At 44.9% G+C, this 14,601-nt stretch overlaps 1 protein-coding gene across 1 annotated transcript; it reads left to right on the forward strand.

The window, feature by feature from the left end:
- Positions 1-6,172: 6,172 nt before the first annotated feature.
- On the forward strand, positions 6,173-9,128 carry fign (fidgetin). The gene has a single exon (XM_086123895.1). It carries the CDS (start codon positions 6,346-6,348, stop codon positions 8,575-8,577), a length of 2,232 nt encoding a protein of 743 aa, XP_085980021.1. The 5' UTR covers positions 6,173-6,345; the 3' UTR covers positions 8,578-9,128.
- The last annotated feature ends 5,473 nt before the right edge of the window (positions 9,129-14,601 follow it).

The raw sequence follows: 14,601 nt of genomic DNA on the forward strand, positions 1-14,601 counted from the left end.
GCCCTTTAGGATCAATGCGCTTGATAGCGTTTCGTCATTCATCAGCGCAGCAGTCAGACTGTGAAATTTACGCACAGTAGGCGTGCTAATTCTCGCCACGAAGGAAACGTCTCTTTTCCAAATGAGGGGTTAAATGGCACCCTGCTATCAAAAGATTGCAACGACCGCTTCATGGAGCTCGCCGTCAAGTTGAAGCAGTCTTAACTTAATATGTGGCATGAATGAGAAACTGATTACAGCGTTTTCGCCCTGTATCAGAATGCTTTCAACCCCCCCTTTCCTCGAATCTCTCCAGTAAATATGAATAGGAGCTTGTTTTTAACCATCGATGTAATTACGGTCTGTCGGCAATATTTGCACGCCTGTCAAGTGTGGCCCGTGTGCGCGGAATAAAAAGCAAAAAAGCTCTCGTAATTATGTTTACATCCAGAGATGAATATCCAAGGATTGTAATGATCCGTAATTAGAAATACTTCTCAGCGTGTCTGCTGCCTCGATTGTGCGCCCGGGAAGTCCAGAGTTTGTGCGGCTTAATAATGACATTGTGCGCCGCTAAATGTGGACTGTTTATTTTTTTATTTTATTTTTAAAATAATTTTTCCCTGCTTTGGCTTCCAGTGCATAATCACGCTCCAGTCTGACTTTAAAGAGCTCATTACAGTTAGTTTTCTAAAGAGGCGCTTATTAAACACAGTTACCTAATAAGCATCTTGGGTGGTGCAAAAATGGTAATGACTCTGATTAGGCCACGTTTCAATTATGACAGCTTTCCCTCCCCCCCATCTCCCTCAATGCCCCCCCCCCCTCGCCCCAAGCCAAAAACAGAGGAAGGAACGTGCAGCTCTTTATGTGCTCTCTCTCTCTCTCTCTTACACACACACACACACACACACGGAGAAAGAGGAAAAGAAAACGGCGCCGCCACCTCGGTGCTTCCTTTCAGCCGCACTGTAATGAATAGAGAATTGTCCAAGCGGCGGTCCAATTTACACACTGGGAAATTGGATGGACAGAGCGGAGGCCCGTTCTTGTTTGCTTAAAAAACCGTGCCGGCGTCCAGATTAATAGTTCCCCCAAAAAAGGTCAACATTTCTGTTTTATCCCAACTGATCACTGAACCCGAAATTAAACGCCGTAGCGTCGCACGTCGGCGGTGTCATCACAGTGTCAAATGCCTGTTTTGACCCACCGGTGTGTGTTTTGGGATGGCGTATCTGCACCTTTTTTGCGGTAAAGCAGCTTTGGTTTTGGTCCTGCGATGAGGGGGAAATGCCGGTAAATCAATATGTACACGTTCTTGGAAAAAATAAAAATGGTGATTTGAAAGCTTCAAATTGTCAACCAGGATGGGCGAACAAAGGCTGCGTTTGATGCGGGCTGATCAGCGGAATGTGATCTTGTAGCCTCGGGCTATCTGCAATCATTCCACAAGTAGAATCTAATTATAGCTGCTCACATAAAACAAAGGAACCTGTGGCTGTTGAATTTGAGAGTCCAAGCGGACGACCAGCGACATCAGAACGGCTCTTAAAATCCCGTAAGTGACACGTACCCGTGAAAAATACATCACCTGCTTCTAAATCGCCCTTTAAAAAAACTTTTTTTTTTCTCTGTACTAGCATATAATACAGCCCCCCGATTTGCTGGTATCTTTTTTTTTTTTTTTAATCATAATGAATAATATTCCAATTGTGCCTGTAAAGGTCTGTCCACGTCTTATTTAAAAAATCACGTTTTTGAAAATATTGTATGCTCTTTTTGTAATTTTTGCAAGATTTTTTTGTTTGTTTTGTTTTTGCTTGAATGTTGTACTTTTAGTTACAGCATGTGAAGCATATTGAGCTACGTTGTTTATGAAATAAATCAGTGATTATCCATCCATCCATTTTCCAATCCGCTTGATCCTCACAAGGGTCGCGGGGGGTGCTGGAGCCTATCCCAGCCGTCTTCGGGCAGTAGGCAGGGGACACCCTGAACCGGTTGCCAGCCAATCGCAGGGCACACAGAGATGAACAACCATCCGCGCTCACACTCACACCAAGGGACAATTTAGAGTGTTCAATCAGCCTGCCATGCATGTTTTTGGAATGTGGGAGGAAACCGGAGTACCCGGAGAAAACCCAAGCCGGCCCGGTGTGTGAGAACATGCAAACTCCACACAGGGAGACCGGAGCCGGGATCGAACCCACGACCTGTGCAATCAGCGATTGTTGATTTATTTATTTACCACAGCCCCATGTCGGGTTTGTCCAAATATTACAGGGTCCAAAACGGGAGCATTCTGTCACAACATTTTTGGCAATCATTCATGTGAGATGTTCACACATTGGACGTCAACTCAGAGCAGAGCGTGGAGGAAAACATTTATTTTTATTTATTTATTTTTTGGGTTGTAAAAATGATTCGTTTTTATTCACTGCAGTGTTATGAAGAGAAACCACACCTCGCTTGCGTGACTGTAAATAGTTCATTTGCAACCATGCATATTTAAAAAAAAAAAAAAGCTCGGCAGCGCATATAAAACAAATGCACTGGTGGCAGATGTCATTTTTAGTACATGCCATGGGCCGCTTAAAAATGGACGGCGGGCCATTGTTTGGACACCTCTGCCCGAGGTACTGCCTCGGTACGGGTAAACGTCGAAACGATGTGAACATTTTTCGTTTATTAAACCACCTGGACACCCCCCCCCCCCCTCCCCCCTGCACACGCACACACTCCGTTTGGAATATTGCAGAAAGAGTCTCGAAGTGTGTCAATCTCTACATTGACGATCCGTAGCCTTTTATGAACGACACATAATCGCATTGTCTTGAAAAATAGTCGACTTGATTAATAACAGCAAAGTCGTTCATGAATTCATCTTGCCCATTGCACCCCGGACGTGAAATCTTATATTCCATGTCATTCAATATAAGATGTCATCTCGCTCCGCAAATCCAAATCCTTTGTGTTGGGCTCGCGTCGTACACGGGGAGCGTTGGCGGCGGCGGCGCCGCGGCTTCGGGTAATCATCTTGGATGGTTCATTATGCAGCGGAACTGGATGCTCGCGGATGACAAGTACACTTTGCAAGTAGCACCTCTTTGATTGCCTTAAGTGGGCACATTGTTCAGAAGCCATTATCAATAATAGAGGAATCGCACTCCATAAGCACCCCCCACACCCCCCTTCCCCATTGCAATTTTGCTATTGACGAAATGTGGCTCAAGTGTCAATGAACAATTTTGACCAAATCCATCGCTGAGACTCTCGGTTCGCGGAGCGCCGCTTGCCACGGGCACAATTCCGCCTCATCTGTGGGAGAATATTGGAAACCATCAGGAAAAAAAAAGGCAATAATTATTGAGATGTAGTTATCCCGGTGACAACCTGTGTTGAGATAAACACTCCAAACCTATCAAGACAGCCGAGAACATAATATTTACATCGACGGCGATGCGCATGTTTTCCGTTGGGACGTTCAGACTTGGCCCAAAACCGGTGCGAGCCTTTACTTCGAGTGGATGATGGCAGAAGTGTTGCAATCTGGAGGCTTTGGAAGCCAACGATACTGAGCGGGTCGGAGGACATTGCCGGAAAACAAATGCGCTACGTTTCCAACAGACTTTATTTGAAGACGTGGATCGAGTATGTAACAAGCCGTTACCCGAATCAAATTGTGGAGCAATGTCACATTTTGTGCAAAACTCTTTGGGGCATTCCCCACTCAATTAACTTAAACATGTTCATGATTGAAATGTTCCATATTTATTTGGTTTCATATTTTCCACACTATAAGGTGCACCTGTCTCCAAAAGCCGACAGCGCGCCTTGTAATCCGATGCGCCTTATCGATGGATCAATATTCTGATTTCTTGGACGTAGTGTTTTAAATGTTCTGTAAAGCGTTTTGTTCCAGCTGCAAGCAATTGTGAAAGCGCCATATAGGTAAAGCTATATTGTATTGTATTGTATTCCTTCAGCATAGCTCCATCTAGTGGATGCACAATGCAACCGCAGCCACTATTGTAGCTTCTATTCTGTGTGCCGGATAAAGCGGTGCACCCCATGTATGAAAACTGTTTTAAAATGGGCCGTTTATTGAAGGTGCGCCTTATACTCCCAAGCGCCATATAGTGCGGAAAATACGGTAGATATAGCTATGGCTCACAGTAAATTGCGTTGCAGTTTAGGGCTATTGTATTTGTTTAACTTGATGCAAATACGTACTTTTGCTTCAATCTCTGCAAAAATAAGTTGGCTGTTGTTTTTTATAATCAAAGCGATTTTCGTCAACCACCTTTGCTCCCATATTCTTTTGTGATATTACGAGAGTTGCAATGATTAATCAACAACTGATCAATACTTTTGATAATCGGTTAATCACTTCGAGACCTTGTTTGAAATTAAAATTGTCCCACGGTAAATATTATTTCATTTCTGTCGTCCTCAATGAAAGCAGACTGTTTTTCCCCCCAAACACTGTTTTTACTTTTTAAAACGATGCTCATGATTTTCTTTGGCATATTACGAACCTTAGTTAATGTCATTTTTAGAGCTTGTCCTGATTTTGAATAAATGGATAGAAAAGAAAACATGTTTTTGTTTTAAATCAGATGTGTCGATTCATCGACAGAATAATCGAAAAAAATAATTATTTGCAGACAAACGGTCTTGTATGTCTTTGAACGTTTGTTCGCTGGTGGCTAAATTTGTCTGCCAGGGTTTTTTTTTTGCCTTGGGCTTTTCCTCCCCCCTTCATCATTAGCTTGGATGGTTGACAAGCATGTAAGGCATAGCATGGATCTCTTTGACTAAAACCTTGTAAATTAACACAATTAGCGCAGCGTAATCCCGCTAATTAGCTCCTGGTGTGGTGGGTGGGCCAATGATGAAGATGGAGTCAGACGGTGAAGGGAATCATCCGTTATTCTTCGCAGAACAATAACGGCGCTTGGCGCGCACCTGCAGCCGTGGCTGCCCGGCGCTTCTTAAATCACATGAAAAAGGACGCGCCGCAAACACGGCAACCGCCAATACCTGCTCGGCCGAGGCGCGGTAATCGCGTGCAGGGAAGAAAACGTCTGCTCGGACGCGTCCGGCCGTTGCCTGTTTTGAGCAGCTGTCTATTAAACATTCTTTGAGGGTATAAATCGTCGGCTAATCCCCCCCCCCCCCACCCACCCAAACAAAATCAAATATTACCACATGCATGAAAACATTTATTTGCGCCTTGACGTCGGGGTTTAACTTGATCCTTGATGTCATTCACATCTCAAGGCTGAATAGGCCGGGAGACGCTCGCAGTCAAGCATGTGTATTTTTTTCTTTTCTCCCCCCCCCCTCCCCCCCTCTTCTCCCCCCTCCCCCTCCCTCGCTCTGGATGGGAAGCAGTGGGCAGACTTGATGTGGATGTAATTCCTGCTGGGCTGAGGGGTTTGTGTGATGAAAGCAACGGAGCGCTGCCAAGGAAGATTGCTTTGCTGCGCTCCTCCAAGCAGATTTGAAACTGTCTCCGAATGCTTCAGATGAGAGTTGGATTATGGACTGACCCGCCGCGTCCGCCTGTGTCATTCCGCCTCGCGTCGGGTGGATTACAGCGCAGCGCTGTGTCTCACACACCCTCATCAATGCGTGTTGTCTTTCTGTCGCGTCGTTTGTGGCCCGCGTGGGACACGAGCGCAACGCCTAAGCCGCTAGTATTTAACCCTTTGCCGCAACTTCAATGGGGGCAGTTAAACCCTACGTTAAAGTACGTTATATGTCCAAGTCGTGTAAAAGGTAAAAAAAAGTCCATCGTTGTTTTCAGGTTCAGTTCATCGCTCATCCTTGCGAATGTCATACCTGTCAACTTGTACGTTTTCCCCGTATTTTATACGTTTTTTTAAAAATAATTTCAAATCATGTATTAAAACTTTTATACGTTCATCGCTCATCCTTGCGAATGTCATACCTGTCAACTTTTACGTTTTCCCTGTATTTTATACGTTTTTTTTAATCATTTCAAATCATGTACGGCGTATTATAAGTTTTATACGGGGAAAAAATATTGTGAACGGATCTCACCAAGACCATTTTGGCTCAAATCCAGATCGTCTCACCCGCCGGTAGCCGACGACAACGCCGTTGTCGATCGCTACTATTGTCATGGCAAACCAGCAAAAGTAATCCTCAATTGTATTTTTTTTTTTCATCGCTGCGTACGGTAGGATTGATAAAGCATGATGTGCGCATGTGCGGGAAGCCGTTTTTATCGCTTTGTAAGGGGAATCGTAATCATTTATAAGGGCAGCTATTAGCTGAGGTTGACAGGTATGGAATGTTGACGTCTGTTTCCCTTATGCGTACTACCCAGGTCTAAAGATGCAGTGGACCCCAGAGCACACACAATGGGCCGAACAACACTTTGACATCTCATCCACCACCCGCTCTCCAGCGCACAAAGTCGAGGCCTACCGGGGACACTTGCAACGAACGTACCAGTACGCCTGGGCCAACGACGATATCTCCGCGCTCACGGCCTCCAACCTGCTCAAGAAGTACGCCGAGAAGTACTCCGGGATCCTCGAAGGCCCGAACGAAAGAGCGCTCCTCTGTTCCTACTCGGAAGGCGGTGCCGGACTCCTGAACGGACGCAAGTCGGAGAATGAGCCTTGGCAGGAGGGGATTTACCCGATGAACTGTGCTCCAGATGTTATATCTGTGAGCAAAGCCGGAATGACAGCTGCCCTACCCCCTACAGATGCGTCAGCCAGCATCGGCAGCTCCCCGGGGGTGGCGAGCAGCTTGTCGGAGCCGAGCTATTCCAGCAGTAACTGCGGGAGCCACGCGGCCACGACTCTCCACTCGAGCCTTCCCTCTCAGGAATACAGCGCCGGCTACAACGGCTCCTACCTGCATTCCAGCTACAGCGGCCAGACCACCCCGGCCCTCCCTTCGCCGCATCCGTCTCCTTTGCACAGCGCCGGGCTCCTGCAGCCCCCGCCGCCGCCACCTCCTCCCCCCACCTTAGTGCCGAGCTACAGTGGCGCGTCTCCAAACCTCCCCAACTACAATTACCCGCCAACAGGGTATCCCCCTCAAACGGCCGTGGGCCCCGGTTATAGCCCGGGGGGAGCGCCCCCGCCTTCTGCTTATCTGCCGTCCGGGATCGCGGCGCCCACTCCCATCCCCCCCTCCACTCTGCCCGGCTACACCTACCAGTCCCACAATCATACGCCGATTGCCCCGGCGCCCTTGAACGGGAGCACATCCAACTCGTTAAAACGAAAGGCTTTCTACATGAGCGGGCACGGCGAAGTGGACTCGAGCTATGCTGACTTCAACTACAACCAGCAGCGCTCTTCTCAGAGTCCCATGTACAGACTGGCGGACAGCAGCGTTTCAGACTCCAACCGGGGCAACGGCTTTGACAGAAACGCCGAGGCCTCCTCGTTGGCGTTCAAGACAACCAAACAGGCGATCTCCTCCGATCAGCAACGAAAGTTCGGCATCCACTCCGGCGGGGCTCTGACCCCGCCGTCCTTTGGATCGTCCAAAAGCTCCGCAGACGATCTCCGAGCCGGCGAGACCTACGGCAAGTTTGGCTCCCCGATTTTGAGCGAGCAAAGCGAAGAGCACAGACAGCACCTGCCTCATTCCCTCACGGGTCCCGATGTCGGTCCTCCTACCTCGTCCGTCCTCGCCGCGGAGGAACAACTGAAGAACGGCGACCCCAACCTGGTGGACATGGTGACGGCGGAGATCCTTCAGCAGTGCCCTCCGGTGGATTGGAGCGACATCGCCGGGCTGGAGATGGCCAAAGCGGCCATCAAGGAGGAGATCCTCTGGCCCATTTTGAGGCCCGACATGTTCAGCGGACTTCACGCCTTACCTCGCAACCTTCTTTTGTTTGGACCTCAGGGAACGGGCAGAACGCTGATGGCCCGCTGCATGGCCAGCCAGCTGGGGGCCGCCTTCTTGCGACTGAGCAGCTCCGCGCTGGTCACCAAGTGGCTGGTGGAGGGAGACAAAATCATCCAGGCCTCTTTCCTGGTGGCCCGCTCTCGCCAACCGGCGCTGGTGTTCATCAGCGAGGTGGACCTCCTCCTGTCGGCCCAGCTCAGCGAGGACAGTCCGGTGAGCCGGCTGAAGGCCGAGCTCCTCATGCAGCTCGATGGTATTTTGTCCTCTGCAGATGACCACGTTCTGGTGGTCTGCTCCACCAGTAAACCCGAAGAGATCCCGGAGTCCCTACGGAGGTACTTTACCAAACGCCTGCTCATCCCCTTACCCGACGGGACGGCGCGGCACCAGATAATCAACCAAGTGCTCTCCCCGCACAACTACTGTCTTAGTGACAAAGAGATGTCATTACTGGTTCAGAGGACAGAAGGTTTTTCCGGACTGGATGTGGTTCAGCTTTGTCAAGAGGCCGCGGTGGGCGCGCTGCACGGCGTTCCCGCTTCCGACCTGTCGGGTCTCCACCCGAGACAAATGAGAGCGGTTTCTTTTCAAGACTTTGACAATGTCTTTTGTAAATTCCAGCCCAGCATATCGCAAAAAGAACTCGACACGTACACCGAATGGAATAAAATGTTTGGTTGCAGTCAATGAGATCGATGAGACGCTTCCGCCGTGATTTCCGAAAAAGGGTTCGGGCGGTCACGTAATCGCATGCGGGGGTGGGGGGGCGGCTGGAAGAATCACAAAGGCGGACACGCTTGACGTGGTCATGGAGGGCTTTAGATGAAAACGGATCAAGCCGCGATTCGATAAATCGGCACATGGCAGGAGTTACGTGCTCACGAAAAGACTTGTAAAGGAATATCCGGCGACCCTCCTTCTTGTTTTTGTATATACACACACACACACACACACACACACACACACATTATATATATGACTATACCGTACTGCTGATTTTGAGATTTAGTTGCTATCAAGTGCCTGAGGTGGTGCTGTTTTAAGTTTTCTTTTTTGCCTCACAACCTTCATTGGTGACATGTGCTAATAGTGCGTTTAAAAAACAAAAACAAAAAAAAAATAGCTTGAAAATGAGACAAACCCCCCTGCTTTCTCTTTCCCCTTAGAACAGCTGTTTGTTGTGTGCTCTTTGTGAACAGTTGTTTTAAGCTAAATTCAATTTTACGGGCAGAAGCTTTCAGCTCAATTTTCTGGCATATTTTGTATGTGTAAATCATTTAGTTATGGGTTGGGTTGGGGGGGGGTGACAGAAAAGAAAATTACCGAAACCATTGACATAGTCATACTCTGCATACTCATGTTGGTCCGGTAAGATTCTAGCAAGGTAATTTTTTTATTTATTTTTTTGCTCCTCCGATTGTAGATACAACTTAAAGGGTGAATATGATTTCACAACGTGGCTTCACTTGAACGAATAAATTACGATGTAATTGTTGTTAGTTGTAATTCACAGTGTTTGACCGGCATGTAAAATTAGACCATCCAATTTTTTTATTTTTTTATTTTTTTTTACTTTCAATACTCAGGAAAGTGATGATAGCATCGTCATCAAGTACAGCTAAGCGCGATATTCTTCATACCCTTTTCCCCTTTTCTTCTTTTTGGCTGTAAAAGTTGGATATTCTCTGTCTTTTACGCACTTGTTTTTTTTTTCCTGGTGGTTCTTATTATTTCCGATATTTTCGCTTTTTGATTTATTCGATTCATCGTCTTGATCTTTTAGCGGAAAATGGGGCAAAGAAGAACGCGCAAAAAAAACACCCTCAACATCAAAATCAAGTTGATTAAAATGTAGAGCCTGAGCGAAACAGATTTTTTAGCGGGACTGATGGTGATTACAATAGTTAGCAGAAAGTGAGTCCGGTAACCGATTAATTATCCGATTAGCTTTAAAAATGTCGAATGGAGAAACTAACTTTTTTTGGGGGGCCTTATAATGCTTACAACAATGATATGAGTTACAGTGAGAACAATTGCCAGTTTTAAAATACTCCGTCCTTTTGTTTCACTTTACAACAGAAAAAAAAAGTCAGATTTTTGACGATTTTGCGGGCGGGGGGTGTCGGGGAGCAGCGGCAAGATGTTAGAATGTCATTGTCTTATATTGTAATGCGATGAAAAAAATAAATCAGATTTTTTTTTTGCCAGCGATTTTTAAATAGCTAATAATCGGTTGGGCGTTCTGCTCTCGAAGCCTCAATTTTTCTCGACGTGAACAGGATCCTTGAGAATGTACGTGTGAGAGATCTCGTTCTCTTCAACATGTGATGATAGGATCGCCGATATCTTTCCTTTTTCAACAGTCAACTGTTGACTGTTGACTGTTTTCATCAATCAGTCTTGTACGACTTTCTCGTCTCATTTCCAGCTAAAAGATAGCCTCTCCCAAAAATACAAATTCACTTCACGGTAACGTTTTGCAAGGGTATGAATCATTTGGGGGCTTAACTGTATGTTTCCAACGCCGCGCGCCCAAAAAAAGACTTTGATTTGAAATTGTATTAAACAACGCGACACGGCTACTATACCTCAGCAAAGGTTTCTCCAATGAATGTATATATTTCATTTTTGATCTATTTGCGAGACAAATAGTAATCAGATTTTTTTGGGGGGGGGGGCGGGGGGGAGGTGTTTCATTTCAAGGAAACATCGTATTTATGATTAGAGATTTGCCTTTGAAGAAGAACGGAAGCGTTATTTATCTTGAACGGTTGCCCGTGGCTAATTCCGAAATGATTTTCAAGGCGCTATCGCACCGAAAATCCTACCCGGTGATTCTGCTCTTTTGAGTCGCCCCATTTGCAGGCTCAGCTGTACGTCGAGCGGCGAGCGGCGTGTAGAATTTGAAAAAAAAGGTGCAGACAAACATCTTGGGGTTGAGCGAGGGGGAAAAAAATTGCCCGGAGCCATTTCATTCCATCCTGCTGCTGTTTTATCATTAATGAAAACGAAGGATTATGTATCCCCTCGGTTGCTTTTCTACCTCCGTTTGTTCGTTATCGTCTCAAATACAAAGGTGTGACGGCAGCAAATGTTTTTAAAGGAATGCTATCTTTATTTTTTTCCCGATTTTTTGGGGGGTGTCTGTGCAGAATACAACGGATAGAAAAAGTCTACACGCGCCAGTTCAAATGCCAGGTTTTTGTGACGCTTTTGGTGTGTTTCTAACATTCGATGGGGGCGGGGGTGAAAATCAAGGACTGAGATAATGTGGTTGCACAAGTGTGCACACCCTTTGATATCTGCAATGTGGCAGGGTTCAGAATTCACAGACCACATTCTTGTCAGATGGAAGTCAACACACACTGGCCATCAATTCAAGTGGCCTCTGCTTAAACACAAATGAATTTCAGTTGTTCGAGTAGACTTTTCCTGCGTTTTTGGGGAGGCATGGGCTGATTACCGTTTTGATGATTTACCGTAGTTTTTAAAAAGTCAAGGTTTCAATAACGGATAATAAGGGCGGTCATTGGTATTGAGCTCTTTTTGGGGGTTTTTTTTTTGGAGGGGACGGCTATGCAGAGCACAAAATGATTCGTAGCTTGCGGAGTTGAGTAAACGAGTCAACTTTTTCTTTTCTCCTCTTTCTCTGCACAAAATGGAAGAGGAGGAGGGAGGGAGCAAGACAAGATACTTCAAAAACAGATGCCTTTCTGTTCTGATTGTCCCCCCCCCCCCCCCAAATAAAAAATGTGCCAGCAGGTACTAGTTAGCCCCAAGGACAACATAAGTAACCTACAAGTCTCTTCAAAAAAAAACAAAAAAAACTCACCAATTATGGCCACTGAAGAATTAAAGCAGAATGTTTTTATTTATTTATCTATCTAACGTGATCATCATACACGTTTCTTCTGTACTAAATATTCTGTTTTGTGTTCAAAAATAAATTAGATTGATTATCCGACCAGATCACATTTACTCACATTTTTGGGAGATTTTGTTTTCAGTTGCACACACACATTATTTTAGTTGTTCATTTTTAGTCCCCTTTCAAAAACTTGGGTTGTATCTGTGAAAGGTGTAAAAAATTTGGAAATTGTCTTCTTTTTTTTAATCACAAACCTGACATTTCCACATGGGTGTTATTTTTTTTTTCTATCCACCGCTTTACAATATAATAACTCACCAAAAACTCCAAAAGGGGAATACCACCGATAATGCTTGCTCCAATATACACTCATCCCGATATCACACATTGTCGATCTATTTCCACTTTAAACACAGCTTTGTTACTTTGAAAGGAGAAAAAAAAAAGGCTAATGTTTATGGAAGACGTGCTGCGACACTGTCTGGGTCTATAACTGTAACATCCATGAGTTGAGTGGCACTCCTTTGACTTGAGGGCAAGTGGCAAGATGTGACAAAGTGTTATTTTTAGACGTTTATTTATACCTGTTTGTTGTCATTAATCGCTACATAATCCAAACAAGGCGGGTAAAAGAACGTGCGTGTCTGACAAGTGAGTTTGGCACATTTGAATGTATGATGTCCTCTGGCCTGAAACAGCACCAAACGCTAGCACAGTGATTGGGAGAAAAAAAAAAAAGGCACTGAAGTAGATCGCACTGTTGTTCTGTTGCACTAAACTTGTTTTCAAAGAGGTCCTGTTGTGTTTATTTTTTTTCTTACTATTTACGGTAAGCAGCGATTTAGCTCCACTTCCATGCCGCGGCATTTACTCCACTCGTGAGATTCAATACAAGAGCTCCGTTTGGATGGAGGTTGTCGGAAAAATATTCAAAGCGCGTTGAGTGAAATGACATTCAACCCAGGATTGCTTTTTACGGGATTTGTATTGCATCTCACAGCGTGTGGCGAGATCACCACAAACTGTCGCAGGCGGCAAAGCTAGCGATAGCATTTGTAGTTTTATTGTGCATTGGGTGCTGAAAGACGCGTTGTGAAAGGCACAAAATAGTCCAGAAGTTGTTTGCAACTCGATGCCTTCTTTGATCAAGTTGGCAAATCATGGGCGTGTTTTTTGGGGGGGGAGTTGTTGTTTTTTTGGGTGAGGGGGGTGTTCTCCTTTCACCTGAGTAGAATGTGTCTTTCTTCATGACTCGTTTTAAAAAGAAGCCACACTCTTTCCAAAGTTGATTGGCTTCCATCATATCAAAATAGATACCTACGTAACATTTTCGTAAACAGTTGAAAAAAATTGTGATGAGATTTTTTGTGTATTTTACCACTTCCGCGACATAACTACTACTAAAGCACTGGTCAGCAGCTAATTTTAATCAGAATTGCCTTTATGTGTCCCTAAGCATATTTTTGATGCTGATTTCAGGATTTTGAGATATTTTTTTCTTCTTCGATTTGGCCAATAAAAGCTTGTGCAATACGCATTACAGTATACCATGCGTCATTTATAGCTATGACGGTTCAGAAAAAAAAAAAATCAAAATCCACCTGTTGCCAAACCCAACCCTCAATTCACAAATAATAGCGTTACTGTATTGTATTATCAGGAAAACCGGATGTGCAAGGGGGAGGGGGGGGTGACGAGGGCAGATTTGGAAAAAGAATTGATCGAGAAAAATCTCTGACCACACAAAAAAAAAATTACATTTTTTGATCAGCGTGATTAAAGCTGCATTGCAACGAAAAAGTACATTGTTACATTTCGATCGAAATTTCCCACTCGTAAGATTTTGACGCTTTTTGTTCTATTGAAAACACGATTCACATCGGAGGTTTGTGCTGCAGCTCGAATTCCTCTTTGTCGTAAAAAAAACTAATAGAAAAAAAATTCCAATGTGATAAGTATTTGCACTTTTCTTGAGTGAGGCCAAAGTAAAACAGTTTTGGTTTTTTTGGGGGAGACTCTGCGAAAGCTGAACCCATTCATGCACCAATAATGATAACCTGTAACCTGATCACATGATAAGACGCTGTCCCCGAAAGGGTTAAAACAGCTGTGGAGATATTTTGAAATGGACACTTTTATGATCAGTACGCTCTCATCTGGCATCGTTTCATTTCATGTGAAGGTACGGGAAATATTTGCTTGCATTTACCATAACTTCAGTCCAATCTTGGCAAATCTAAACCAATCTGTATTCTTGCCCGGCAGTTTTCACATACATGAGTTTTAAGATTTGATTTGAAAAGAAGCCCTAAGTGCCATTCGAAAGCACAGCTCCCCATGTGTTCCCGAGACAAAAAAAGCTTCAAGAACGTACAGAGAGTCGTATGCAAAAAAAGACGTGTAAAAAATCACACCAAAAAAAGAGAGAAAAAAAAATAGGGCAACTATTTCTCAAGTACGACAAGGCTAAGGAGTCGCGTTTGTGTGGCTTTAATTGTTATCGCTTCTCAAACGGGGAACATTCAGATCCCTTGCACATTTATTCAAATTTCTCACCCGCTGTCAATGCTCGATTTATAATTTGTCATTCATTATTAAGGGTGACGCGCCGAGGAGGGCCCCTGGTCACCGCCGATACTTGAGCAGAATCTTTGATAAGCACATCAATCCTCACCGCTTGTTCTTTTTGTTTGCTTTTCTTTCTTTCTTCTTTTTCTTCGCTCACTTCATATTTTTTGCCTTTTCCGTGCGTTACGGTGATGTAGTCGCAGACGGTTAATCTTTCTTTATCTGCATTTCTACCTCATATCGCTACATGTTGTAAATGTAGTATGTATGTCTTTTTT

This window comes from Hippocampus guttulatus, chromosome 11 (genome assembly GCF_054856545.1).
Source record: "Hippocampus guttulatus isolate MCC_2025c chromosome 11, RoL_Hgut_1.0, whole genome shotgun sequence".
NCBI lineage: Eukaryota > Metazoa > Chordata > Actinopteri > Syngnathiformes > Syngnathidae > Hippocampus > Hippocampus guttulatus.